The 25,617-nt window shown below is 48.0% G+C and overlaps 14 protein-coding genes across 14 annotated transcripts, besides 3 other annotated features; 6 read left to right on the top strand and 8 right to left on the bottom strand.

Annotated features, from left to right (window-relative positions):
* Positions 1–178: 178 nt before the first annotated feature.
* On the bottom strand, positions 179–1,750 carry Tb11.01.0490 (hypothetical protein, conserved; the record flags this gene model as incomplete). Its single annotated transcript, XM_823786.1, has 1 exon — positions 179–1,750. One exon carries the CDS (start codon positions 1,748–1,750, stop codon positions 179–181), a length of 1,572 nt encoding a protein of 523 aa, XP_828879.1.
* A 237-nt stretch (positions 1,751–1,987) lies between these two features.
* Tb11.01.0500 (hypothetical protein, conserved) lies at positions 1,988–2,545 on the bottom strand (the record flags this gene model as incomplete). The annotated part of the gene is made up of 1 exon (XM_823785.1): positions 1,988–2,545. The coding sequence occupies one exon, from the start codon at positions 2,543–2,545 to the stop codon at positions 1,988–1,990; it is 558 nt and encodes a 185-aa protein (XP_828878.1).
* Positions 2,546–3,614: 1,069 nt separating this feature from the next.
* On the bottom strand, positions 3,615–4,868 carry Tb11.01.0510 (hypothetical protein, conserved; the record flags this gene model as incomplete). The annotated part of the gene is made up of 1 exon (XM_823784.1): positions 3,615–4,868. The coding sequence occupies one exon, from the start codon at positions 4,866–4,868 to the stop codon at positions 3,615–3,617; it is 1,254 nt and encodes a 417-aa protein (XP_828877.1).
* Positions 4,869–5,092: 224 nt separating this feature from the next.
* Tb11.01.0520 (hypothetical protein, conserved) lies at positions 5,093–5,590 on the bottom strand (the record flags this gene model as incomplete). Its single annotated transcript, XM_823783.1, has 1 exon — positions 5,093–5,590. One exon carries the CDS (start codon positions 5,588–5,590, stop codon positions 5,093–5,095), a length of 498 nt encoding a protein of 165 aa, XP_828876.1.
* A 321-nt stretch (positions 5,591–5,911) lies between these two features.
* Tb11.01.0530 (DNA repair protein, putative) lies at positions 5,912–8,200 on the bottom strand (the record flags this gene model as incomplete). The annotated part of the gene is made up of 1 exon (XM_823782.1): positions 5,912–8,200. One exon carries the CDS (start codon positions 8,198–8,200, stop codon positions 5,912–5,914), a length of 2,289 nt encoding a protein of 762 aa, XP_828875.1.
* Positions 8,201–8,214: 14 nt separating this feature from the next.
* Positions 8,215–8,238: a sequence feature (AT_rich).
* Positions 8,239–8,667: 429 nt separating this feature from the next.
* On the bottom strand, positions 8,668–10,302 carry Tb11.01.0540 (hypothetical protein, conserved; the record flags this gene model as incomplete). The annotated part of the gene is made up of 1 exon (XM_823781.1): positions 8,668–10,302. One exon carries the CDS (start codon positions 10,300–10,302, stop codon positions 8,668–8,670), a length of 1,635 nt encoding a protein of 544 aa, XP_828874.1.
* Positions 10,303–10,311: 9 nt separating this feature from the next.
* Positions 10,312–10,332: a sequence feature (AT_rich).
* Positions 10,333–10,962: 630 nt separating this feature from the next.
* Tb11.01.0550 (hypothetical protein) lies at positions 10,963–11,454 on the bottom strand (the record flags this gene model as incomplete). Its single annotated transcript, XM_823780.1, has 1 exon — positions 10,963–11,454. One exon carries the CDS (start codon positions 11,452–11,454, stop codon positions 10,963–10,965), a length of 492 nt encoding a protein of 163 aa, XP_828873.1.
* Positions 11,455–14,288: 2,834 nt separating this feature from the next.
* On the bottom strand, positions 14,289–14,669 carry Tb11.01.0560 (hypothetical protein; the record flags this gene model as incomplete). The annotated part of the gene is made up of 1 exon (XM_823779.1): positions 14,289–14,669. One exon carries the CDS (start codon positions 14,667–14,669, stop codon positions 14,289–14,291), a length of 381 nt encoding a protein of 126 aa, XP_828872.1.
* Positions 14,308–14,556: a repeat region.
* A 1,997-nt stretch (positions 14,670–16,666) lies between the features above and the next one.
* Tb11.02.5830 (hypothetical protein, conserved) lies at positions 16,667–17,623 on the top strand (the record flags this gene model as incomplete). Its single annotated transcript, XM_823778.1, has 1 exon — positions 16,667–17,623. One exon carries the CDS (start codon positions 16,667–16,669, stop codon positions 17,621–17,623), a length of 957 nt encoding a protein of 318 aa, XP_828871.1.
* Positions 17,624–17,825: 202 nt separating this feature from the next.
* Tb11.02.5820 (hypothetical protein, conserved) lies at positions 17,826–19,409 on the top strand (the record flags this gene model as incomplete). Its single annotated transcript, XM_823777.1, has 1 exon — positions 17,826–19,409. One exon carries the CDS (start codon positions 17,826–17,828, stop codon positions 19,407–19,409), a length of 1,584 nt encoding a protein of 527 aa, XP_828870.1.
* A 269-nt stretch (positions 19,410–19,678) lies between these two features.
* On the top strand, positions 19,679–21,535 carry Tb11.02.5810 (dual specificity protein phosphatase, putative; the record flags this gene model as incomplete). The annotated part of the gene is made up of 1 exon (XM_823776.1): positions 19,679–21,535. The coding sequence occupies one exon, from the start codon at positions 19,679–19,681 to the stop codon at positions 21,533–21,535; it is 1,857 nt and encodes a 618-aa protein (XP_828869.1).
* Positions 21,536–22,667: 1,132 nt separating this feature from the next.
* Positions 22,668–23,132, top strand: Tb11.02.5800 (calmodulin, putative; the record flags this gene model as incomplete). The annotated part of the gene is made up of 1 exon (XM_823775.1): positions 22,668–23,132. One exon carries the CDS (start codon positions 22,668–22,670, stop codon positions 23,130–23,132), a length of 465 nt encoding a protein of 154 aa, XP_828868.1.
* Positions 23,133–23,352: 220 nt separating this feature from the next.
* Positions 23,353–23,802, top strand: Tb11.02.5790 (RNA polymerase B subunit RPB8, putative; the record flags this gene model as incomplete). Its single annotated transcript, XM_823774.1, has 1 exon — positions 23,353–23,802. The coding sequence occupies one exon, from the start codon at positions 23,353–23,355 to the stop codon at positions 23,800–23,802; it is 450 nt and encodes a 149-aa protein (XP_828867.1).
* A 247-nt stretch (positions 23,803–24,049) lies between these two features.
* On the top strand, positions 24,050–25,294 carry Tb11.02.5780 (hypothetical protein, conserved; the record flags this gene model as incomplete). Its single annotated transcript, XM_823773.1, has 1 exon — positions 24,050–25,294. One exon carries the CDS (start codon positions 24,050–24,052, stop codon positions 25,292–25,294), a length of 1,245 nt encoding a protein of 414 aa, XP_828866.1.
* Between the last annotated feature and the right edge of the window lie 323 nt (positions 25,295–25,617).

Here is a 25,617-nt window from a genome sequence, read left to right as displayed (position 1 = left end):
TATTGTCCTCCGGTATTCACAGCATAATTATTTTTTTTAACCAAACGTAACCGCTGAACAGCACATTAGCGCCGGGCAGACCACGGAAGTTCCCGTGCGTCCCAAAGATCACAACGCTTGTACCGTACCAAGCCACCGTACGAAACAACGCACTTAGACAGAACTCCTTCTTCAACCACTACTGAAACCGAACGCTTTGCGTAACGCGAGACTTGAGCAGCGGCACACCCACAAAGCCACCCTCCGGCTCCGGTTGAACAGTGCGTGTCTGTGTCTTATGGATGCGCAAACCTTTCTCATACTTGCGTCGTTGAGCTGTCCGGGGAGTTTTCCGGTCCTTCGGGCGAGATTTGGTCAGCCCCCGGTGCGTTTCAATCTTCTTGGTCGTCTTGCGACGATCCACTGCAGGTTCGATTAACTCCCGCTTGGGTTGCAGAGTCGCAACCCTTCTCTTCTGGCGATCCCGCTCCTCCTCCAAGAGCGTCTCGTACTCGCCCTCTTCGTTCACACCCTCACTGAGAAGCTCGTCTTCACACTCCTCTTGGTCATAACTACCATCATCATCATCATCCACGATCACGTTTCCGTTGCGATTGCCTTCGTCGTCAGCGTCGTCGCTACCCTTTGCGAGTGCTCGTTGACGCTTCTTTAAGCGCTCAACTAAGGAAAGGCCCTCCTCTCCATCTTCGTCACTCTCGGTTGCCGCTAGCTTTGCAAAAAACTGGTCTTCATCCTCGTGGTAGCCCAGTACTGAAGCGGCTGCCTTGCTATCAACAGGTGTTACCTCGTCAAGGCTACCTGACTTCTTAGTGCGAATGCGGTTCATTGTTGCCATTTCCTCCTTCTCAATTTCTTCCGCTTCTTTCATCGCTTCAAGTTGCTTGCGACTCTTCTTTGCATCTTTGTTGGTTGTCATGGAGACGCGCTCATTACACTGAAGAGGGCGTAGAGTATCAAGGTGTGCAACAGCTGTTGTCTTGCCGCTTAGTAGGCGATTCAACGAGTACTGCAGCTTCTCCTCCATATGGAACAACTTCTCAAGGTAAACACGTATCTCCACCAGATTGTCTATGACTGGGTGGCCGGCAATCTTTTTGCCTTCCGTTTTCATAAGTAAATAGAATGTCACGTGCATACAATAACTGAGCATTAGCTGCACCTTTGTTTCCAGGAACTGAACGAGGCTCCGATCGGCGCTTGACAGTCGCCGCCGGAAGAGCAGTTCGTGAAGAGGATCGCCCAGTTCCCTCACCTCGGCAAGGTACCGCTTCATTTCCTCAAGCATCTTGATCATCTCAGGAGACTCTTTCTGCACAATTGACAGCCGCTCCGAAGAAGTTAATGCGGCGTAGTCGCGCTCCACGGCCTCAATAACGGGTGCAACACTTTGGGTTACGTTAAATTCGGGTGTCCTCTTACGCTTCGTTCCCGCGGAGATACCACCAACATCAAAATCAGAATCAACCGTATTTTTTCGCATAGTCTTGTTTACTTCAAGAGCGAGTCTCTCTTCCTCTAGATGAGCACCCTTTTCCTCATCGTCATCGTCAAAGCCTTCCAGCTTGTGAGCGTCCACCGGGAGCACACCATTCACTCCGTCACCCTTGTCCTTCACTTTACTACGTCGATTGTGGACGACGTCATCCTCCTCAATCTCGTAGTCCTCCACGTCGAGGTCGAGGTCTTCGATTATCTCTTCTTGTTCCTCCTTACGTCTGAGGCGTTTGCTCAGGCGTTTGCCCTTCATCATGGCTTTTACTGGGGGTGCGGTGGTAGTGGAGGACGGACAATCGGCCTACCCAAGTGCACTCGGTTTCTAATGCCTCTACGTAAATAAAATGGGAAAGAGAAACTTAACGCAACGTAAGCAAGGTGGAAACGTGACAGCCAGTAAAGGATGTGTTAAGAGTAAGTGTGCGTAAAGATATAGGGGATTCAACAAACGGACCTCCTCCTTCCTAACACAGACACATTCCACGTTGAAACACTAACCCCATAACTCCGCTGCGTCCACTGCCGGTCCATAAACGCCACGGCTCGAAACGCCCTGTTCCCGGCACCAGCGGCCCCGGACGCGCTGCAGCTTCATATACCACCCCCAAAATTCCAATGTTTTCAATTCCTCTATCCTGCGTCTGTCCCTGCGCATCTTCTTCGCCGTATCTATGCGCTTTTCATTGGCGTGTTCAAAGACAACCCGTGGGGTCATCGGCAACACTGGTAAATGGCGGGATTCCCTCTGTGGTTTGGGGTGGTTGGCTAACAATTTATGTACGTCACTGAACCCCTGGTAGAGGCCGGGTTGTGGTGAAGAAGGCACCTGCCCTTGATAATCCGTTCCTGTACGCATCAAGTAACGGTGACGGAAGTCTGAAACCCAAAAGGATGGACGGGAGTAGTTCTCGTTCATAATCACGCGCCAATATTGACGATTGTATGGGTTTGTGCGACTTCCACTCCATCGCCGATCGTAGTGGCGAATCTTCGGTGGTACAGGATAGGACTGCAACGTCTTCCTGTACAGAGAAAATGTCGGATTCAACATATATTTAACTGCCGACTACGCTATTTAGTCTCTGCTACTGCAAACCTGAAGGAAGGCATAGCAGGGAAATTGAGTGAAAAGGGATTGGACAAAAATAAGCAACCATAAGACAGTGAAAAAAAAAACCACTTACCCCGCTACCGTACCATTAAACCATTTTCACTTACAGAGACTAGTCGCTAAGTAATCATCTCCGGGTAGACCTTCAAAATGCCCTGCTCGTGGCCCTCTTGACTGATAGCACCATTGGAATCAAAATGCACAATACCTCAAAGAGATAGCTGCATGCAACGGCAATACTAATGGAGTAATCAAACCATCAAGAAAATGTTCGCCTTGTACTCCACACACTAACACAGATAGCAAGCATCAGCCCCTCCCGCCGACACCATCTCAGCAAATACGGAAACACCAGAGGACAATATTTGCGAGCAACTGCATCCCCCAGGACATTTCACAAACGTAACAACACAGGCTGCCAATGGGGAGGGGGGAAGTAGGCCTTCAAACCCTCCTGTTGGCAACTACACGAAAGTGAAACGCATCCTAAATTTTATTTCGCTCCGATAAACAGATTAGGTCCGCGATGAAAAATCCCAGCGTGCCCCCTCGGTTGAAACGATACCTGTTTAGTACGTCCCGTTTACAGACTAAGAGCTACACCAGTCGTTTAAAAGTTTTCCTAACGAAAATCAAAACTTCCCACAACTTTTGGACGCAGGTCGTGGTGCCGTGTGTTGAAGTCAGATATGTAAACGACTCTCCAGCTACCCTAACAGCAAAAAAAAAAAGTAAACATACTGCCAAAACGCAAAAAAAAAGTCCAAAAATACATATATTGTGAACAGACACAGTTATTCGGTGGTATTAGAGGAGTTGTAAACATGTACGCCAGGACTCTCTACCGCGTGTGAAAAAGGCAAACAAATAAACACAACTACATATTTCTACATTTGGGGGCCCCGATGCACGTTGGTCTAGTTATTCCACGTCTGCATCTTTCCCCGCAGTTCATCCAAAGTATCATTCTCAGGGAGAAGCATCCACGCACTGTGTGAGAGTTAATACCTTATTTGATAGCATTACGTGCGTGAAGTGGTTGCCTGGCAATGGAAGTATATTGGCCCGGTACAATCTGTGCAGGCGTATAATTTTCCCCAGTCGCCGTATCGTCGCGAGGGTGATGAGCGTAAGGGTGCATGGTGTAGGCGCCGTCCCTGATATCAAATATACTTCTCTTGCTATAGGCCTTGTTTACCTCTGCTTCATCAAAACTGTCCTTGTAAGACACTGAGTATTCAGTGGCCCACTTACCATTGTGCCTGTTCAGGTGCCGCTGCGTCTGCGACAAGACGGTCTCCTCGTGCACCGGCGTGAGCGTGTGGTACGTCCTGGGGAGTGGCACAGTCGCATTCCGCTTATTGATTTCCGTAGCTCCTCCAATGTCATACGGGGCATGGGCATCATGAGTGGTGCTCATCCAGTGACCGGCTGACCAAGTTTTGTAGCCTTGAGGTACTGCTTCAGCATTAATGCCATCCAGGGTATCTCTCAATTGCTTTTTATCAACAGTCTTCCCCCGTTCCAGCATCAATGTAGTTCTTTCCCGCCGCACGGGCCCCTCTTTCTCGACCAAATTGTATCGACTCTTGTAGACGGCAGGCATCCCCACGCTCTCTTGATCAAGCGCGGTAACCCAGTAAGAAGATGGATCAATACCGGTCATGTCACAGTAGTCCCACGAAGTCGGCCGGTAGGCATTGGGGTCTGCAGATGTGAAGGGCTTGCTCTTTAGTTGCTCACGGTTAGCTTCTGCTGCACTTATGTTGGCATTTCCTTCCCGAAGGGCGTTCAGTGCTTCAGGACCTAAGATCCCCTTACCGATGGTACGCCCTTGTGTGGTTGTCCTCTCCAAAAGAGGCAGCCCCCTTCTCTTTAACGTGTTATCCCCTGAGGCCGATCCACCAGCCTCCAACGCCCGCAACTGAGCCTCGTTAAGCTTCGGAGGATCCTCAGCGCCGTCCCTTAGTCGATGAAGCCCAACGTGTGAGTAATCCAATATCCGCGGAAGACTAGTCTTGTCCTCAGGGAAGGGTACAAGTTTGCGATTGAGTTCCATTTCAAAGCAATGTGGCTTCTTCCCAGCCACGTCATCCGGCTCCCGGGGCGGCAACTCCCCGGTGGCACCCCAGTACGCACTCGAAGCAAACCCATTACTAATTTTGGAGGATAACCGTTCGTGGAGAAAGTTAGTTTCATCCGTCTCTACGACACTATCTAGATTTTGCGTCCCCAGTTGCCCCGCATACGTTCCTTCTTCCATCGTTGCTTACGAAACACTTCTTAAACTGATAAGCATAGGAGAGAGGTTAATAATCACAAAGATTATTTGGGAAGCAGAGGAAGCACAAACGCGGCTCGGACTCGCATGTGGTATTCAAAAAAAAAAAAAAGCGTCGTATATGCAACACAGCTGTGTGACCTCCAGGACGAAGAAAATACTCGGAAAACAATACCAACTACGCGTCCCCAAACTTAATTGTTCGCCTACACGTGCCTCAGTTCATTCAGCAAGTTTTGCTGCTCCTTAACTATTGACTTGACACAAAACAAAAGTGCCTCGGTCTTATGCAACTCGAGCTCTGCATCCCTTCGGCCTTGTTGAACCTGTCTTAGTTCACGCTCTAAGACAAGATTACCTTCCCTCTGAGTGGCAAACGCATCCTGCTCCTTACCGATCTCATTGATAATCATGTTCATGATGCTCTCGAGAGAGCGATCCCCTTTACGTAGCAACAGCTCCCCATCCGGTCCAAAATTGCATCTAGACACTAGGTAACACTCATTTCGCGATGCGGCAAATGGGGCTGAGTTCGCCCCATTACTGCTGCTACAATCACCGCTGTCAAACCGAGCCGGGGAAGTGGACAGTTCCGGAGGTTGAAACAACCCCGTCCGCGTCTGCTGCGCCCACGAGTTAGTTATTCGAAACGTCGGTAAGGCATACAACGAAAACGCCTCTGGTGTTGACCCTTCAAGTGCCATCGAAAGGTATGGCGAGACTGAAAATTAGGTTTTCTAACACTGGTGCCCCTACCTGTAACAACCCTGTGAGCACAACAAATATACATACAGAGCAAGAAGGAGCATAAAACAACTCCGTAAAGATTCAAGCAACAGTAACATGAGCGGTGAAAAGTTGTTTTCAACGCCGAGCACCCCCTGCCTCCTCCCCTCCGCAAAACTAGAACCACTGTTTTTACCTGACGGCAGCTGACGTTAACACTTCCACAAACAACACAGCAGCAGTCCATATGGTACAGCCCTGAAGCGAAAAATGAATACTTTCAGCGGCAACGCATACGTTTATCTTGAACTTTTACTGCCACTGGCACAGTCCTCCCTTGCAGTTTTAGTGAAGTTATCGCCCACATTGTCGCTCGTTTTGTTGCTATCTGGGACAAACTGCAGGCGAGAAAGTAACTCACGAAGTTTCGATGTTGCCAACGATGCTCCGGACTCTCCTTTCGTTGCGGCTCGCAAGATTGCATCACCAAATTCCTTCTTACGCCTGCAAATCTCGTAGCAGTATTGCTCGATTGTGTCTTCGATAATTATGCGCTTCACGTGAACGTGCTTGCGCTGGCCGATGCGATAACAGCGATGAACAGCCTGCTCTTCAATGGCCGGATTCCACCACGGATCAACTACCAAAACGTGATTAGCCGCCGTTAAGTTTAATCCAACACCTGTTGCTGTTTTGCTCGCAAGAATAACCCGTACATCATCACTCGATTGAAAGCAACGAATCACGAGGTTTCGGCTGCTCAAACTCATTGTTCCGTCCAAACGTAAATGAGCTATGTCCAAATTGTCGAGAGCTACCGATATAACGTCCATGAATGAAGTAAAATGTGAAAATATAATCATTTTATCATCGGGGCAATTCTTCTTCATTGCCTGAATGGAATCCAGTATCATCTGTAATTTTGTACTTACTTCCACTTCCTCGTTTTTCAGTTTGGCAATGCGCTCCGCCGAGGTAAGTGTTTGATTCCTAAACACAGAACTTTTTGTGATGATTTCCCCGCAGGTGGGGCACTCCAGGCGAACGGCAACGCTGTCACCATCAACCGCATCACGGAATCGAAGAAGCAAGCACTCATAACAAAAGTAATGTCCACACTTCGTTAAGACTGAAGAGACAGCTTCGCTTTTGCATATACCACACACTGATACGGTAAGCGCACGATCCCTACTAATCCACGGGTGACAACACGCCTGACGAAGGCGTGTCATCATAGCAAAAATGTGAAAAGCAGCCTCCTTACGCTCCGAACTCTCCAACGCCGACCTCGATCGGGCAAGTATGCTGTTGTACCGTTTGGACTCCTCGGAAGAAAAGCGCTTCATAACAACCTTCTCGGTTTTGGGTGGGAGCTCCACTAGCACCTCTCTTTTACCATTGCGAATCATTACTGGACCCCGACGCAAGAACGCAGGTTGCAGTGAGCGCGCTATACCACGCTGTAGAATTGGATCGTTTAGAATTTCCTCTGGATTTGACCCTGGGAGCACTGGAAGTCTGGGGAGGCCCACAAAATGGAGAAGATTTTGAATATCTTCGATATTGTTATGAAGAGGTGTGGCCGTGACGGCCCACCGATGTACCCCCTGTAATTCCTTAACGGCCCTCCACCTTTGAGTTCGGGAATGCCTAACCATATGTGCCTCATCCAAAATAATGCGCTTCCATCGGATATGGAAAAGTGGGCCAGCTTCTCTCCTGTTAAACACTATGTTACTGTCACCAAATGCCGGCGCAAAGGCGCCGCTGGCGGAGTTCGCCAAGGTGTCATATGTAGTAATGACAAAATCGTACAACTCAAGCTCTGTATTGCTAATTACTTTGCTCTGTCCGTGATAGAGGTAAACCCTCAAACCCCGCGATGATTTTACCTTCGACTCAATCTCACTTTTCCATTGGAGCATTAGAGCTGCTGGAACTACTACGAGAGTACGAAGTTCTTTCGACTCAATTAAATCGAACGACCGTTTTTGTTCGTCATCTAAAAAGGCCAAAGCCCGTTTCTCATACGTAGGATGGAACTTACCAGTGAACCGAAGCCACTTTTCCACCTCCGTACGAACATCTGACATATTCTGATCAGAATGATTTGCATCGGAGCATTCAACTTTACTCAATAAGGAACGAAGATCCGTAGCCGGGCGATTAATTCTTGAGCAGTTTGCAACAACAGTGATGCGCTGCATCTGTCTAATCACTGTTAACAACCGATAATTTTGGGCCTTTGTTTGAATATTCCGAATGTGACGTTCACGTACGACTTTATTGCACTGGTGAGAACTAAGACATAGGCCTATCATCTGAATTGTTTTACCCATTCCAAGTTGATCAGCCATTATACCACCCACATGATGACGCTCACGAAGCATCATCCAGTATACACCTTCCCTCTGAAATGGGAGAAGTGAAACTTGCAAATCTGGAACGTCTGCAGCACCAAGGTCATCATATTCCATACATGAATAAAACCCTTGAACAGTCGCTGGTTCATTTGTTGATACTATACCTTGTTTCGCTGTCAAAAATAAACAGCTTCCTCTGAACAATAAATGCCGACAAAACAACATCTGTGGCACTAACCATTATTTTTTTATTTTTTTTTTTAGATACAAAAAATAGAAGAATGCCATAAGGCACGGGAACCACTCCTCCGGTGGTGTATGTCCTGAACAGATAGACTGACAGATACATCAGTAACAAACATCTACAAAAGCCATAAACCAAATCAGCTCAAACTGAAACATTGCACCAATAACACCGTAAAAATCAGTAACTGCCTTTTCACTTTCACAAAAAGAAAAAAATGGGCACAGCAGTGTGTCTCAGCAAAAAGAAAAATAAAATGCTCCACAGACTCTTACAACACAACTCTGTTGGGTAGTGGCCGACCATCAGTTCAACTGATGTAACAAAACCGAGATAGCCGTCCTCCAAAAATAAATAAATAGAAGAAAATAGGAAATCACGCGAGCACGGGAAACTACTTGTTTTTCCATCCTCAAACTGGAACAAAACAATACAAATGAGTAACTATCTAAGCTACATCTTCTTCCGTTAATGCAACTACAGTGTCAATAACCAACTTCTTCGACACAGAATCAGGCGTGTCTCTAACAAACTGATTCACAAAATGTGTTTCATCTTCTGTGTCGGGTGGAAGGTTAAGAAGACACCACGATGTGCACAGATTTATATCTTCAATGGATGTGTCCACAGTCCGTGTACTAAATACCTCAACCAGCAGATTTCGCTTATAAACGTTTTCACAACATTGACTCGTACTTTCGCTATTTATGCCGCGTTGCAATTCAATGCTTCGTAAAAATAACTCCAACCCACTCGAGGAACCAATTATATTTAAGTTACAACGTGACATAGGTGGGGTCAGCGTATGATCTCGGAACGGTCGGTAAATACAGGCTCCCTCTAGGCAACCAACGAACACATCCTCTTGAAACACATTAAAAGAATTTTCGCGTCGTACCGACACCGCAGATTCCTTGGAAACTTCCTGTAAACCTCTGCCGCGGGAGTTTTGCCACAGGGCCTCACAAGCATCCAATAAACAATAGTGCCGGTTAGTGGGAACTAAGAACGTATAATATAAAACAAGCTGCTGGAACAGCCTGGACATAATCTCCGTTGACTTGAGAATGTATTTTTTGTTGAACGGTTTGCCTGAAAAGTATATTTTGACGGCTCTCTTCATTCCCAAAAATACGCTTACGGCGGCCAACTCGCCAGCAGTACCCGAAAAAAGAACCTGCATAGTGCGATAAGAGTGATCACATTTATCAATGCGTTCAGAACGGAGAAAGCCAATTACAAGCGCGACAAGTTGAATACCGCGTTTAACTCCCTCACCGAGTAGTGCCTCTGAAGTTTTTGTTTTATCTTCCGCCGATGTATCGGAAAAAATATCCAAAGAAAATACGGTCGTGCTCCAAATACTCCATATATGAGATTCTTTTGATATCCTAAACCAAGAGTCTGTCTCAGGAATGTTTTGCCACTTAAAATGTTCGACCACAGCATGGTCGTGCAGCGATAAGTCGCCGCACCCAATGCTAACATGTATCATCCAAAAAATCCTCTCGTCTAAAGAGCGCAGCCTTCCAGAATGAATAAATTGATATCCTATCACTTCTTGACCAAAAAGTGCTATCCTGTCTCTTCTAGCCACGCACCTTGCTACATACATCTTCGCGTCTAACCAAACCTTTGATATTAAAAATCGTCCGCAACTATTCGCCTCAAACCATCTATCGAAGGCGGTCACTGAGATGTGTACACCGCTATTCTCAAACACACATGCTCGTGCCACAATGGCTAATACGGCAGCTATGAATGGACGTTTCGGGGCCTGCAGAGGAACATTAGAATGAGCGAAAGAAGACGGTACGTATTTGCTGTTCAACAACTGATAGCGATGAACAACGGCACCAACCTGCTTCGCTAGCGAGGGTGAAACTTCATCCAAATTGCAAGAGCCAAGACCTTTCCTCTTAGCCTGCTCAGATTCTATCCTAGAAGGTCTAAGGAAGTACGACTCGACAAGCTCTTCTACGAAGCGAACTTGCGCTCGGCTCTGCGAGCCCCACAACGTCTCGTAATCACCTCTATTTCTTTTTGTTGATGTACATCCACCTAAATGGCTATCAGCGAACATCAGTACTGCAAAAATATTTTTAAAAAAAATGGAAAACAAAAACTATATCGCTCATGTTAAATAACTTTTAGCAGCAGTACACGTGGGTCGGCACAATTAGACGGGAAAATAAAGAACCCCTAGGGGGAAACACACGCGTTAGTAAAGCGCTTTGTGCTGTGCTAGAAATCTTTGCAATAAATACATCGCATTGCGTAGCGTGCGCAAGGATAAATACGCACATTAGCAGCAGAGGCGATAGACGGCAGCGACTTCGGGGTATGGGCCTGAACCCCTCCGGGCACAGAAGCAAGAACTGAAACACAAACCGGTCAATGCAATTCTTTTTTTAAGGAAAAAACATTGAGGAGGTGTGTAGTACCAGACACCCCGTCGCTCCGACATGAATGCTTGGTTACCACTGTCACCCGGTCACAAGTAGAACTGAACAATCGCCAGTAGTTCGCCCATGCTTTCCCATCACATGGAGGAGATATGATAGCAGCACACTTCTATAAGTATCGGAAAAGTAGAAAACCTGCCAAAACACGCCGTCCCCGTTCGCTTGTTTGTGGGACCGGCAAAACCAAAACTAGCCGACGTACCCCCCAACTCCCAAGCGGAGGTGAGACGCCCAAACCCGGGAAGGGTAAGCCGAAGCCAGTACACACAGCCTGCACCTCAGGTGGAGCGTGACGCGCACGCACGAAATATACGGTAGCGCAAAAGCGAAAAAATGGAATCATCCACGGAACACGGCGTAAAGGCAGAAAGGGGGACAGACACTCCCCACACCCGGCAAAGCACTGAGGAGCGACAAAAGCCATACAGGCGCAACTCGTTACCACCACAGCCCCACCCCAGGACCTGTCTAACAACGACGCTGGGAGAACCATACGACAAGCCCACCGTCACCAGTCCAACCCCTCGCGCCTGCAGGTTTACACAGAAAGCCGCCCAATTGCGCGGAATGGCCCGCGACAGCCAAGTGTCAGCGTTCCCAGCGTCGGCGTCTCCCACCCTGGCGCCTTTCAGGGATAATGCAGTTGGGTGAGTCTTCTGGCACCCACTCCCCGGCAGAGGATATCCAAGCAATGCTAACGGCGGGACGACGCCGCTACAAAAGGTCACAAACTCAACGAACCTTTGGCAAACGACGCGGACGCACCGCATTTGGCAGCGGTGCTAACCTCAGAAAAAACATGAAGCAACTCGGGCATATCGCGTCCACCTCGGTTGCACCAAACGGCGGCAGTTGCTTTGCTTTTCTTATGGAAAGAGAACGCCCATTTTTTTTCCTCAGCCTTCCCTAAAATAGAGGGGACTGTGAGGTTACATGCCCGCCCTCAATGTCGAACACATCCCGCGATAGAAGCGACATCGCTAGCCCCAAGCCAATCTTGGGGCCCAATGCACATCGTCAATCTTTTGAATACTCCTAAACGTTAGTGGCGACAAGATCGGTGAGCCTAAAGTCAAAGAATTCCTCACCCTCTTTAGGTGCACCAAACACGGAGAGGTGGCATCATTAGGAGCAGCCTGACTGCTTCTGTTGGCACGCACCGTTCACGCGAAGAAAGTACTGGTGCGAGAAGGAAGGTGGAACTCCTTGACTTCAAGGAGGAAGTGCACCGCCTCCTCTCCCAACAAAGTTATCTCTTTCCTCATTTATGTGGGGGGGAGGTCCGTTGCAATTACACTCCGATTCCACATTTTCCACTTCAGCGCATCAAGATTCCACCACGTAGCAGGACCAGGTTGCACTTTTAGTAGGGACGAAACGTACCTTCAACTTCTGAATGGTAAAGCTCCGGGACAATGAATCAGGGGTGTGGAGGAGAGTTGGCCAAAATGCCCTGCTAGGCTGCGGACCGATGAACAATTGGGACCGCGCGACGAACGCTATCCAAGACGGCGCTGCGGCTTCCTCACTGACTGAAAGGACCCCTTTGATGCCGGAGTACCTCCCAGAAAGCCGGCCGCCACGGCATGGGGCTCAGAAGAGGAGCATCAACCCCCTTTTCGATTTAGCCACAAAACCGCCGCCAGTGCTATGCTGGTCGTTATGTTTCGCCGCGCCATATGGAACAACTTGCCACAGTTAGCAGGTGTGGCCCCCGTGAGACCAATAATATGAGGGTTGCAAATTCTGCTTGGCCTTCCGCCGGCTCACCGGTCACCACGTGCTCCCTCAATCTGACTCCCATGTCACCCTTCAGTTGGTAAGTATCCCGCGGAGGGGGTGATGAGAGATCTGAGTATGATTCTCCAGAAATCTTCGGGGTAATAAAGCAATTGATTCTTTTTTCCACCATCCTGAGGTGCGATTCTCGCACTGAGGAGTCCGCTAAGCAAGACGCAACTCGTCTGCTGATTCTTGAGGCCGTTCTTATCAGGCGTACCTATGCTGAAGCTTTTCTTTCGACACCGCTGGGAATTGAGCAGAGTCAGATATGGGCGTTCGCTTCTGAAGCAAAAGGTGGTTGCGCCTGCTTTTTTTTTTTGTGGGGATATTTATCTTATTTTCCGTTCCGGCCAATTTTTTGTCTCAGGAGAGAGGCCTCCGGTATTCTCCTGTCCAATGATCTGCCCCGATCATTTCATAGTGAGTAATGGTCACAAAACTGTGTGTCGGTACGGCTGTGGATATTTCTCCACCCCCCAACCGCTTTGGTTGCTTTTACTCTTTCATTGACGGGGGTCATCTTTCCCAAGTCACTGCATACCCGTGAAAACAGGACTCACCGAGGTAATTTCAGTGGTTTTGGTAGTTTGCCTAGTACCATGCATTCGTCAAGGAATACCATTTGCCTTTCGTTATAGATTGTAGGCCGTCCACTTCTGCCCGAAACCACTTAGTCTTGTAGGAACGTTACATCCGATAAAAAACGGCGTTTAGGTCATACTCGTCAAGAATATATGCTCCTCAGCGTTGATGATTGGATAGTTATTGTGAAGACAACAATGAATCATGAGCCCCCCCCCCCCCCAGGCGTCCGGAAGAATATGTCTCAATGACATGGGCCGGACATTCCATAATGAACCCCTCTTTCCACAAGGAAGGAAAATGGAACTCACTGCTTGGCTGTTGAATCTTACAGAACGCACTGCTGTGCAAACAATTTCGTGTCTAGTAGTGCTAGAGCCACGTGCCTCCACTCAGACAGAGTCTTAATAATGAGAACAGATGCATCTTCCACCTTAAAGCCACGACCAGCCCTAATGGGCGAGCGGGAAAGAAGATGGAACTGACTTACTCCGAGGCGAAAATTCTTGGCACGGCTGAGGAAACGGAAGGTCACTTCCCCTGGGCTAACGTGCTGCCAAATAAAATATGCTTCGGCTTCGTAAACCCATCGGTATTTTCCTTGGCGCTGCCTGGGCTAGATGCGGGCTCACTTTGACACCGGCATTGCTGTGCATTTTGATGTGGTTGATGTTCCTAACGGCGCACTTGCACGCACCTGTGGACATCCTATGATATTTGTTTGGCAGTGCATCTGCTACGCTACATGCGGGAGAATGCTGCTGTAGCCTTTCCCACTCGACTCAATTCTGGTCCAGTGGGCGTGCATGCTCAGCTTCTCTACCTCAACGAGGCGCCTGATTGTGGATCTACGGTGAGACAACAGGAATCTCCGTTTGGACATCAAAGCCCTGCCAGTTTTACGTAGGGAGGCTAACTTTATGTTAGAAGTTTCATCCCCCCCTTTCTCTAGTACAACAAACGCCTCTCCGAGGGACTCTTTATTGTAACCGCGTTGAAAATGGGCTTAAACGGACAGTATTCAGTGATGGCAACATTCGTTGGTGGAATTGTTGGATTCTTTGTAGAATGCTACGTATACGTATCTACATACAACTTGTGTCTATCATTTTTTCGTCACCGTGCACTCACTTCTTGCCTGAGCGATGATAGATGACGAGCAGGCGGTGGACTCACCCTCGGTCAAATCCAGTTTCGCCCTTCAGTGACGGATGATTTGGCAGCATTCCCCCTCGACACCCTAAAAATACATCATTCGAAACATCATCACCGGACAGCAGCATCTTAGTGCGGATGATACTGCTGATGGCACGCTAGCCACGTGCCCAGGGACCGACAAATGAAAAACGGTGTCCCAGCAAGACGCTGCTGATCCCTGTGCTGTATGATGCCGTAGCCGGAGCACAGCAGTGTTCCCCATGAGAGGAACGCTGCTAGCTCTTGGCTTCCCCCGATGATACGGGGTACTGGACCCTGACACCACGTTGATGTGGCCGGCATCGCTAGGGTTCAAAACATTTTTTCCCAACCTAATGAAGGCTAGTCTTTTCGCTAGGCTCCTGCGTTGATTTGCCTTACTTTCACGGACTCTCTGTTCCGGCACCCATTGTTGTGGCAGCATGTCGCCCCTATTAGGGATTGTATTTGATGTCAACGGGCGAACAACAGATGTAATGCCCTCGTTGGAGTCTTCAAGTGCCGTCCACTCCACCTTTCCCCTATTTACGGGGCTTAATTGCGCGTTCCTTTCAGTAATTTGGGCCAACCAGCCCCCTTTTCTGAGGAAGTAAAAGGTTGTGGAGTTTTGAAGTACATTATCCTTTTCATATCGCGCCCCACTGCTACATTGGAGGTGATCCAACTGTGGTAGCTGTTACGGTTCCGCACCACATTCTGAACGATCACCTCACAACGCCAGAAATAGGTAACGTTTGTGTGAAACAGCCTGTCTCCCAGTGTTGTGTGTCACATTAGGTCTTCACTGCCGGTGACCATTAAACTCTTCTCCAGTTGCCAAATTTAATATCAGCTTCTCTCACTCTCTTCCTTTGGGGCGCGCGAGTTCCGGCAGCAGGGCGACAATTCGAATCCGCTCAAAATAGCCGTGGACCTTTATTTCTCCCAGTAACTCCGACCTTCCCGTGCTCACGTTAGAGTTGTCGGGGAAAGGGAAATATGTCACAGCATGCTGTTCACTACTTTCAGGCACCATTGCAACAGTGACGCTTCCCAAATCTGTGTTTGTTCTCAGACTCGTAGCTACACCACTCCAAAACGAACGTGTGTTGACGCCCTGGTGCTTTTATCTCTAAAATGGGCAAGCCCCGTGTGTTTGCAACCATAGGAGGTGAATGGCGCGGTTCCCATAATCTTTGCGATCACCTCCTGCGTGACGGAAAGGTCCAGCGCGCCCTCGCAGAGCATTGCCGGGAGGATCACACGTTTCCGCCTGAGAGGTGTCCCTCCGTTTCGTTAAGCTCCGATGATGGGAGCGGGAACTGGGTTCTGCTTGGTATCCCCGCTGAGGGGCAAGATAACCCCGTCAACAGAGCATAAAAGTGTGCACTTTCGCTGGCATTAGGCAGTGCTTAAAGTAGGCACCTTCCTGTGGTGCTCGACTGTTGCCGCACCTGGTTGCTCTGGTTGTCTGATGTCAGGTGTCACCGCTGTGCCAATGCTCGAAGGAGGGCCTTGTTCCTCTGTTCCTTTCTATGCGAGCCGGTTGGCGGCGTCACAGAAATGATGTTTCCGTCTCGTCAGGGGCGGGGGGAACACCCATGGGGGCGGTGATGTGGCACTGTATTTGCCCTTCGTAGAGTCTCCCTGTTTACCGCTGCTGTGGTGGGTGGTGGCCGTCGTGCGTGGGCAACTGCCCCCTCTGACTTCTATTTTTAGTGGAGTATGTGTGAATGCCTGTCCATGTTAGTTCTACTGGACATGCTTTCGCTTCGGAGGGTGATACGTGAGCAGCACGTTTCAACCAAACTCTCTGATTGCACCTTTTTCTTTTTCGTATATTTTGTTGAGGTGGAGTGCCTCTATTGAATGGAGGAGGAAAAACAGAGAGGGGTGGTGAGGAGGCGGAGCCGCCACGAAACGTCGATCAGTGGTTCTTTTCCATTACCCGTTCGTGTTTGTAGTTTAGCGCAGGTCTTTCAGTTCCGTTTTCGCGACGAACTTGCGCAATTGAGTACCAACGCCGGAGCTTGGGAGGTGTGTGGCGCTTTTGTCTTGTGTTGGTTGGACGACGGTGTATATTTTTTTAAAAGGTTTGTGGTGAAGGTGGCCCTTTGTCTTGCGGAAGTGGTATAGATGCGATACGGATTATATATTCGGCGGTGCAATCGATAGTTTTTTGCCCCCTCGAGCTTCCGGGTTACTGGGCATTTCTGCAACATAGGCAAGGATGGGCGTGTGTCCACATGTTCCTGCGGTGATATTCATCTGTTCTCACCTCTATGTCAAAGTTGGCGCGTTGCAAACTAACTTGCCATCCCCTTTGCATAACCATCCCTTTTTTGGTTGCCTTGTATTTCCTAACCTTTGAGACAACCAAGTTATTAATATTTAAGCGAGTGGTTTGCACACGGTACGGTGCTATAACTTCGTATTCAGGGTATGCTTGCTGGATTGTTTTATAAACAGATTGGATTTCACGCCTGTGATGCAAAATCTTCGGCTGATGGCGTTACAGAGGTGAGGGAGAGGGACATGGATCGCGTCATTCGAAGCGAGTCGTTAACCTTGTGTCGCGATGCTGACTTCTCAGAAGATGTTGATTTCAGCAACGAAGTCTCAGTAACGGCGACCGGGTGCAATGGGGCACAACATCGGAGCAGTTTGCCTAAATGCGATGGCTGCGATCTCCACAGTGGTTTTGGTTCCTCGGGAAATGATGTCGAAGAAATTCTAACGGAAGAAGATGTGGGTATTTTTTTTGAAAAGTTTAAAGCTGTGGTAGGAGGTTACTTGATCCGAATGCGGTGGCGGAGTGGCTTCTGCCGGAGGCTTAGGAGATTCATTTTGGAGAACTGCAAAGTGGAGAACCTATCAATAGGGGAGAGAGGGGCCACATCATCTAAAAGGCGGTTTTACGTCTCGCAGCTGATATCTTTCCTTGAGGATGGTGCGGCACCCTTTGTGGATTATATTAAGGCTGGTGGGCACTTTGGTGTTTTGCCAGCCTCACATCAGACCTCAGATTTGAAGGAGCAAATGGAGCACCCCATTTCTGTTGAACCTGCTAAAAGAGTAATGGCAGCGCATTCATCCATTGAGGCAAAGGTTAACACAGACTTCATACAGTTTTCTTTGATGGAAACTATCGGTTTGCATGATGTCACCTCAGAAAACGTAACAACAGTTGTGAACTCTTCGTTTTTAGCAGCGAGAAGACGTGATTTTCTGGAAAAAATCTTTTCCAGTGAAACGCGAGAGGGGACTGCTAGCAACTTTTACACTACAGTTGCCTCAGGTATTTTTTGTCCACTAACTTTTTCTCAACCACTGACTGCTATGTACGGTGGAGGGTATGGACAGCTTGTTCGGCACATTGAACAAATATCGGAAAACTGAAGACCGCTGGATAGATGTTAAATTCCTCTCTACTGTTAATGCAATGCAAAAGGTCAAAAATGCCTATTTTTCATACAAACATTGTTTTGTTCTGCGTGGCTACCTTTTGATATATTTGTGAAAACTCAGTTATACTCATTTTATGTGGAGGGAAAACGTTTCTTCCTCTTTTTTTTTTTTCGGGGCGTATAAATAGGATAAAATGAGAAAGTTTTCAGCTTTTCGGTCAGGGAATACGGGAGTGAAGAGATGCATCACGTTGCCCTGGAAGTCATCCCTTCCACCTAAAAGCGACAGCCAGTGGGAGGGGTTGGGGAAGTCTGTTGTAAGGATGGCATTGGCCTCGGACACTGGAAGATCTGCGTTTGATGAATGTAGTACGGCAAGGCAGCAATTAGAAACGCTTGTTCAGTCGACAGGCTACGATGCGAGCGTCTTTGCGTTTGGAGGCATTGTGGTTATGGGTTTACTAGAAGTTGGAGGCGATGCTGATTTCGTCGGGGTAGCAGATGTTGAACCCGGCGTCGCTGAGGCAGGTGAAATTGTTTCACGTTTGTCGAGGGAAATGAGACGTCTGGGTTTGAAAAGTAGCGCGCTGCCAAAGGCTCGTGTTCCAGTGATAAAGGTGGATAGGGTTAGCAAGTCCTTACCAGGAACACCTCTTCACCACCTATCCACGTGCGGTATTTTTCAGTTTACACGACAAATGAATAACAATGAATGCACTTCGTTTAAATCGAGGATGGAAGAAAATTTTGGGGCGGTGAACACAGAGTGGAGTAACAATCAGCAGTTCTCAACGGTTGAATTCAGTTCGAGTTCGGCACTTGTTGCTGCGTTAACGGAGGTGAAACGGCATGAAGGTGTTGACATCCCTTTGCGTCTTCCAGTGGATCCTCGGAATGGACCGGAGCTCTACCGACTTTCCTTCGATTTTTGTTTTTCTTCTGTCGGATTGCGGAATTCGTATTTGTTGAGCGATGCGCTCTCTAAGTATGTTTTTTCAAGGCATCTACTACTTTTGATTAAGAGATGGGGAAGATCGAGCGGAGTTATAAATTCTATCGATGGTCTTCTGGCGAGTTACGCCCTGACCGTCATGTGTGCTCACTTCTTGATCAAAGTGGGGGTTATTCCAAAAGTGTCAACGCTTCGATCCGCGGATGAACCACAACTTCTTCCGCCCTTTCCGGATTATCGGCCGCTTCACGATGGTGAGGACTGTGATTTAGCAGAACTGGGGTTTCTGACAGCTGCTTTTTTTGAGTACTATGGCGCTGTTTTTGACTATGGGAAAAATGTTGTTTGTACGACAAATATCAACCTTCTAAAGAAGACGATGCGTTGGGAGAAGTCTCCCGGAACGGAGACGGGTAGACCACCATTTTTTGAATTTGCGATAAAGGATCCCTACGGGCTTGATAACATTGGGAGGAATCTTGACAGCGAAGCTACAGAATACGTTAGGAGCGCTCACTCAGCTGCTTTGGCGACTCTGCTTCAGGAACGAGGTGACCCCGATTTCACAGTCAACATTATCACAAAGTCTCCACCGCGACCTGTTAGGAGAAGTCGAACATTGGCTTCCAGAGGAATTGCTTCAACAACGTATTCATCTGACCAACTGGAGGCGCGACACCTATTAAAAAAGGTGGCCTTTCATGAGCGCCGAAAGTCAATGGAGAGGTTTGGCGCGCGAGCAGCCAGACACACCGAAGAGCAGCGTGTCGTATCGAATGTAGCCAAGGATGTTCTTGGCTGGATAAAATGCGACAATCATCAGTAGTACATATGGACGTGGCATTGGGTGACAAAGTATCTAGTGCCGCCTTAAAGCTGTTTTTAGCTTTATTTGGACAACGGTGGACGGCGGTGCTCGCCCGAGGGCCATCTTTTCATTAAAAAGAAAAAAGACTTCCCCCCGCTTCGCCACTTTGGAGAAATGTGTGTTCCCCTTTTAAAATTATTTTGGTTATAGTGGTGCACTTTGATTTGTTTTCCCCTTTTCATATCTCATTTATTGTTGTGCGCGACATTTTTTATCTAGGATGAGATATGGCCCTTGAAAAGATCGACTGGACCGTTCCAAGGAAGTTACTCCCAAAGGATTCGCTAGAGGTAACTGATAGCGCTAATCCTTATGCCGAGTTAAGCGAAATATTACCGGGTCTCTACCTTACTTCTGAGGAAAGGGTATGTAACCGGGCTAGGTCAATAGAGGAAAGTATTTCTCTTATTTTAACGCTGAACGGTGGAGAACACGTGGCGCCCTATCGGATTTATGAGTATTTGGCGGAGGACCAACGATATGTTTACAAGAAAATATGTTCTTTTAACGTGTTTGCATCCCTTTTGGAAGAATATGCCTCGACAAGCGTGCCGGAAGACCCTCTGCAACGCAAGGTTTTCATCCGGTCTGTTCCTGCTGAAGACTGCCCAACGTACGACATAAGTAGACATTTCCCTGAAATGTGTGCGCTTATTGAGCTGGTTATGATGCACAGAAGGGATACAGAGGTTGAATTGGCCCGCCAGCACACAGTCGTAGTGCACTGCCTGATGGGAGTTAGTCGCTCAGCTGCTGTGGTGGCAGCTTACATGATGAAGCGAGGAAGGTATTCCAAGGATGAGTCTGTCTCTATCATGAGAAAAAGCCGGCCGATTGTGAGTCCTAACCCAGGTTTTCAGAAGCAACTAATGAGATGGGAGGAGGGTGCTTATTACAGGATATCGGACATGCTCTCAGCCACTCTGGCAGCTAGTGAGGTACGTGGGGGAACTGAGCTCAACCATTTTATTGAGAGGCAGCTTCGGTTGCTGCTTCGAGAGAGACGCTTCATAGAAGATAGGAAGAATTTTGGGTACGTTATATCATCCGTGTTAAGTATCACCCCCGGCGTTGGTTCCGCGGTACTGATGATTGCCGCCCATATTAACCAATGCATTGTTGAGGAAGTATACGTGGACGTTCCTTCATTTTTCAGCAACGTCTCCGATATTGTGAAAAGCATTTTCCAGCATATGCCGAATTTCATTAATGATATTACTGAGGAATTTGGAGACCCCTTTGATGATTGTTTCTATTTTGAGATGGTTAAAGCGATCGGCTGCTCTGGAGCCGGAAAGTGCCTCTCTGATGTCGCGAAGGCATTTTCTTCTTTGCTAGAGACAGTGCATACCACACATATGATCAACAACCCGAGGGGCGTGCCTTATTGGGCAGACTCCGAGGATGAAATTGCTAGAGGGTGTCCTGAGGGAATGAGGTTGAGTTTTACGTTTTTACCATTTTTGGCTCCTTATGCCGTAGGATTTGTCCAGCTCAGATATAGCGGGGAGCTTATGAATGAGGAGGGACTATATTTGCTTCAGGTGACTTCAAGCAGAATTTCTCCCCCATCCGAGTATAAAATCTCGGAGTTGACCTGCAATGCAACCGCAGACGGATGTGCTATAGCTGTAGATATATTCTCGTGCATGGTTTCCCAAGTGGGTCATCTGAAAGATGATGTAGAGCTGGAAATGCTTAATGCGGTGCTGGGCGGTTCAACACTATTGGCTGTGATAGACAAGTTTGTTTATACAGAAGAACCAAATGAAGGTATAGCCTTGCTGTGGATGCGTAAGGTTGTCGGTGGAGCCGTAGGTATTCGCCTCTTCTTCGACGCAATTGACCGGTATTTGATGGAGTCCTACCTCAATGTTGCCGAGATTGGTACAATCAAATCCATCGCTGACGAGAAGGCACCTTGGGTGGAGATCGCAACTTCGATACAACTTGTTAATAGGGTTTATATGGAGCAGTACGGCAAAGTTGTGGATTTCCTGCCATGGATACTGCAAGAGTTGAGCTCAATGATAGATAATGGAGCTGTGGTAGTGTCTAGTGACATCTCCTGTTCCGGTGAATGAAAGAGACAGGGTCCCTTCATTTTCACATAACTCAATTGTTGTGCATTTTTCAGTACTTCATTTAAAAAAAAAAAGAAGCATCCAAGGGTTGTTTAAGATTCGCTGTGATGAATCAACCGCACAGACTCATGACGTACCTCGGTGTTGTAGGGGTTCTTATAAATATTATTTGTATGATCCACTTTGATTTACTGAAGCTCACTGGTGCTCTTTTTTTCCTTTATGATACGACGCTGAAAAATGTGTTATAGTTGGGCACAAATGTTTTCCTGTCCAGGAGGCTCTACTGATGCTCTTCTCCCCACTTGGTGGTACGAGCTGTGAGGGATATAGCACCGCTCACAAAGGCCCTGGATTGCAACCGGTAAAAAAAAGGTATACATTCGGCAGTCTGGGTGAGACACAAGGGGAGGGGGTGAGGGAAACATTTACTGTTGTGAGTTTGTCCAAACACTTGTGCGGTGTTTTATTATTTATTTTCTAAATGTGCGACTTGTTTTCTTTTGTGCCATCACTGGTTCGCAATCGTGACCGTGCAAGCATGATAGCTGTCGTTGATTTATTTTGACTAGGCCGATGTAAGGCATTATATCTTGAAACGATCATTATTTTGATTGATTGGGGGGGGGAAGGGAAGTTATAGCTTCTGCTTATTTGTTTATTTTTTTAAAAACTTTTCCAGACACCGGGCTCGTGGGGGAAAAGGGTTACACTTGCCTGGTCGACATGTGCACCGATCAGATTTGGAAGCTTTGTGTAGTGAAAGGGTGCGCGTGGACTCAACAACACACTTGAATCATCCGAAATTCTTAGTGCTCCGATTCTGAAATGGCTTTGGCTTAAATGGAAATATGTGCGTTTATATTTCTTCAGTGAAGAAAATGGAAGAGGGTGTGTCGCCGTACGCATCTATGTTGGTCGGGTTCGATTCAAGGTGGGGAGGGGGGAGTGGGGTGAAGCGGGCTGCGCAGTTGGGTCGAATGATCATATCCGTGATTTGCGCGGTCTATGATTACTTTCTACTAGTTCGGATTTGCTGATTTTCGTTACAGTGATGCCTCCCGCACTGCTTTCGTTATAGCTACTCCATGTTTCTTTTAGGCTAGGACTCAAGTTTGCTATTTGTAGAAGGATGTCCAGCGCATTTGACGATTTGACGCGTGAGTATTTGAAGCGTCGTTTTGATGCCTTCGATCATGACAAGATTGGGCGTATACCTTTGAGTGATCTCATATCTCTAGTTAGAATCTGTGGTGGTACACCACTTGAAGCGGACATTGAATCTTTGAAGGCTGAAGCAGACTACGAGGGTCGTGGGTCAGTGTCGTTTGACGGCTTCTGCTGCGCGATGAAGATGGCTTTTGAAAATATGAGGACGATGCGTGATCTGAAAGAAGCTTTTAAGGGGATAGACCCTGAACGCAAGGGATACATGTCTCAGCATGACCTTCGCTACATTTTAACAACGCAGGGTGAGCGCTTGAGTACGGATGAAATGAACGCCTTTGTTGAGGAGATGCGGTCGGAGATGGATATGGAAGGAAACTTCATTCTCTCTGATGTTGTGTATAAGATGACCCCAGAGATTTTTCGCTGAAACTTTTGTCACCTTTGCATTTACTGTCGTTCTTCTCCTTTTGTAATGTAGAGTTGGCGTATACAGCGTGTTTGGACAACCCTCTCTGCCTTCCACAAACCACTGTAAATGATCAACGTGGCACCATGGGTGTTGGCGAAGCTGACCCCCTATATTCCCTCATACTTTCTTTTTCATCTTCGCTTATGTATAACATGTGCCCCTTGTGTTGCAAAGTGTGATGGCTTCCTCGAAAGTAATATTGGAAGACACCTTCACGGTGGCAGCTGTGAACGAGGAGGGTACGGTTTACTCCCGAGTGTCACGAGTTCGGTGTACAGGTGAGGGAGGAGGTCTTATTATTACATCCGACGTTAACACGGGAGAATTTCCACTTCACTCCGGCGACCGGTTGACCATAATTTTGACAGATTCCATCGAGCTGTCTGAACAAGCAGGCTCTAAGCACTACGACCAGAGTGTATACCATCGCTCCACGCGCCTAGACGATTGTGATTATGCCATGCACGGCCGCGTGTACAGCATGGAAGTTAACGAAAGTAGCTTGGACGTGACGGTTCATATCAGTTGCGGCGGACTGCTAACGCAGATTGTCGGAAAACCCCAGAGTCTTAAAGACGTTCATTATAATAGCGACGTCTATATCTTGATGAAACGCCCCGGAAGTTAGTGCGGAAAACAGCCGAGTCAACCCTTGGACGTATTTCCCGTTGGTTGGTTGTCGTAAATGAAATTAACTGCTAAGAAAGCAACGTGTGGGTATTTATTCTCTTTCTTTTCGGCAAGTATTGCTGAAGACGTAGGTCCCCCTTCCCACTGATCGGTGGCAGCCGGATTCACATGCATTTACTTGAGCGCCTCGCTACTTCGGGCTACGTCTTTCCTTCATCTTTCTTTTTCATGTCGCCTCGCTCTAGATGATACGGCAATGTGTTAAAACCATCCCTAGGTGGCAGCCTGCCTTTGTCCACACGCAGCGGCACTGGAAAGTAGATGCCAAGCGGCCATACAAGCGCCGGTCTTCTAATCCCCAGACAGTGCGAGAGAAGGGGAATTTCCACCGAGACATGCGGTTTTCTAAGCTACGACCCCTTCCAACCGTCCCGTGGTTGCAGGACCGGAGGCGGACGTACATGGATGATGCCGAGCGACTATATGGCCGAAAGGAGAATTGGCAAAATATTAAGGATAGGGCGATGCGGGAAAAGTTGTCCTCTTTGCTTCAAGACTATCTTAAAGATACCACTGGGGCTGCCATGCTTGAAACCCGCAACGCCAGAAAGTATATGCGTCTCTGTGAACAGATGGATGCAGAGTATCGTTCGTTTGTTGCTGCTGCAGCATTTTCCTCACCCAAACATCTGCGAACTCACATCATGACCGCTTTGAAGGAGTCAGATAAAGGGAGCAAAAAATCCAGATGGTGCCAAGAGACAGTGTGCTCCGAGCGCGCGGCGACGCTTCATGAAGAAGATAGGCACACCGGCGAATGTGGGGAGCGTTGCGGGGTTAATGTCGCGTCACAGGAAGATGCCGCCCAGAAACGGCGTCTCCAGGGTGAGTGGGCAAATCTGGAAAACACACCGGCGATGATGGACTTGACACACAAAGAGGAACGAACCTCTTCGTACTCTGCGTTCCCGTTTCTGCGGCAGCGCGCCCTGGAAAATAAGGAAACACTTGACCCTTCTCTCGTGGACTGGACCGCAAAATATTTTCCCGACGATGACGATCGCACATTTACGACTCCTCCGAAACTGCGAGGTGACACGGGGGAAGGGGATAGCGAAGAAGTCCCGTCTCCAGAAATTTTGAATGTTCGAAAGTCGGTCGGCGGTTCTGATTCTTTGTTTCCCAAACCAAACGTTTACCGCCGACTTCGGCGGTCACTCCGGGTCCATGAGGATGTGAACCGCTCTACTTTTGATGCTGAAGGTGCCTTCTATTGTGTTCGAAGGCAAGGAAGTGAGGAGGACAGGGCGCCTAAACCGTGTCCTGTCCGTGGTTCGGGTGCCCATGGTGACAGGAACAACGAGGTAATCAAGGTTGCGTGGGACACGGTGGCCAGAGCAAAGGAGATGGGATATTCAGCCGATGTCCTGCGTGCCAAGGAGAGGCTAATACGTCTAACGAGGGGCGAACATCCTGATACTATCCCGTGATGGATTTATCCCATTTTGTTGCGGCTGAGTTCTGTAACAGAAGTTGTCTTACGGTCGGCTGGGGTCGTTTGAAGTGCTTGTGCTTTACACTGTGCGATTGCAGTTAAGTTGAACGCAAAAAGGATTTACATTTCCTTCTTCCGACCAATAAAAAAATTCCATCTGATGTGTGCAGAGTTTTTCTCCTGCTTGCACATGAAGGGTGCCGTAGTTGAAGGGATAATAACCAAATTTAGCGCTGACAAGGGACTCGGTGTAATCAAGCACAACCTTTCGTCTGCACGTGTTATCCGTCGTGTAGGTGACACTGTAACCACCCTTGA

The sequence above is a fragment of the Trypanosoma brucei genome (assembly GCF_000002445.2).
Source record: "Trypanosoma brucei brucei TREU927 chromosome 11 chr11_scaffold01 genomic scaffold, whole genome shotgun sequence".
Classification (NCBI taxonomy): Eukaryota; Euglenozoa; class Kinetoplastea; order Trypanosomatida; family Trypanosomatidae; genus Trypanosoma; species Trypanosoma brucei.
This window is presented reverse-complemented; position numbering and strand designations above follow the sequence as displayed.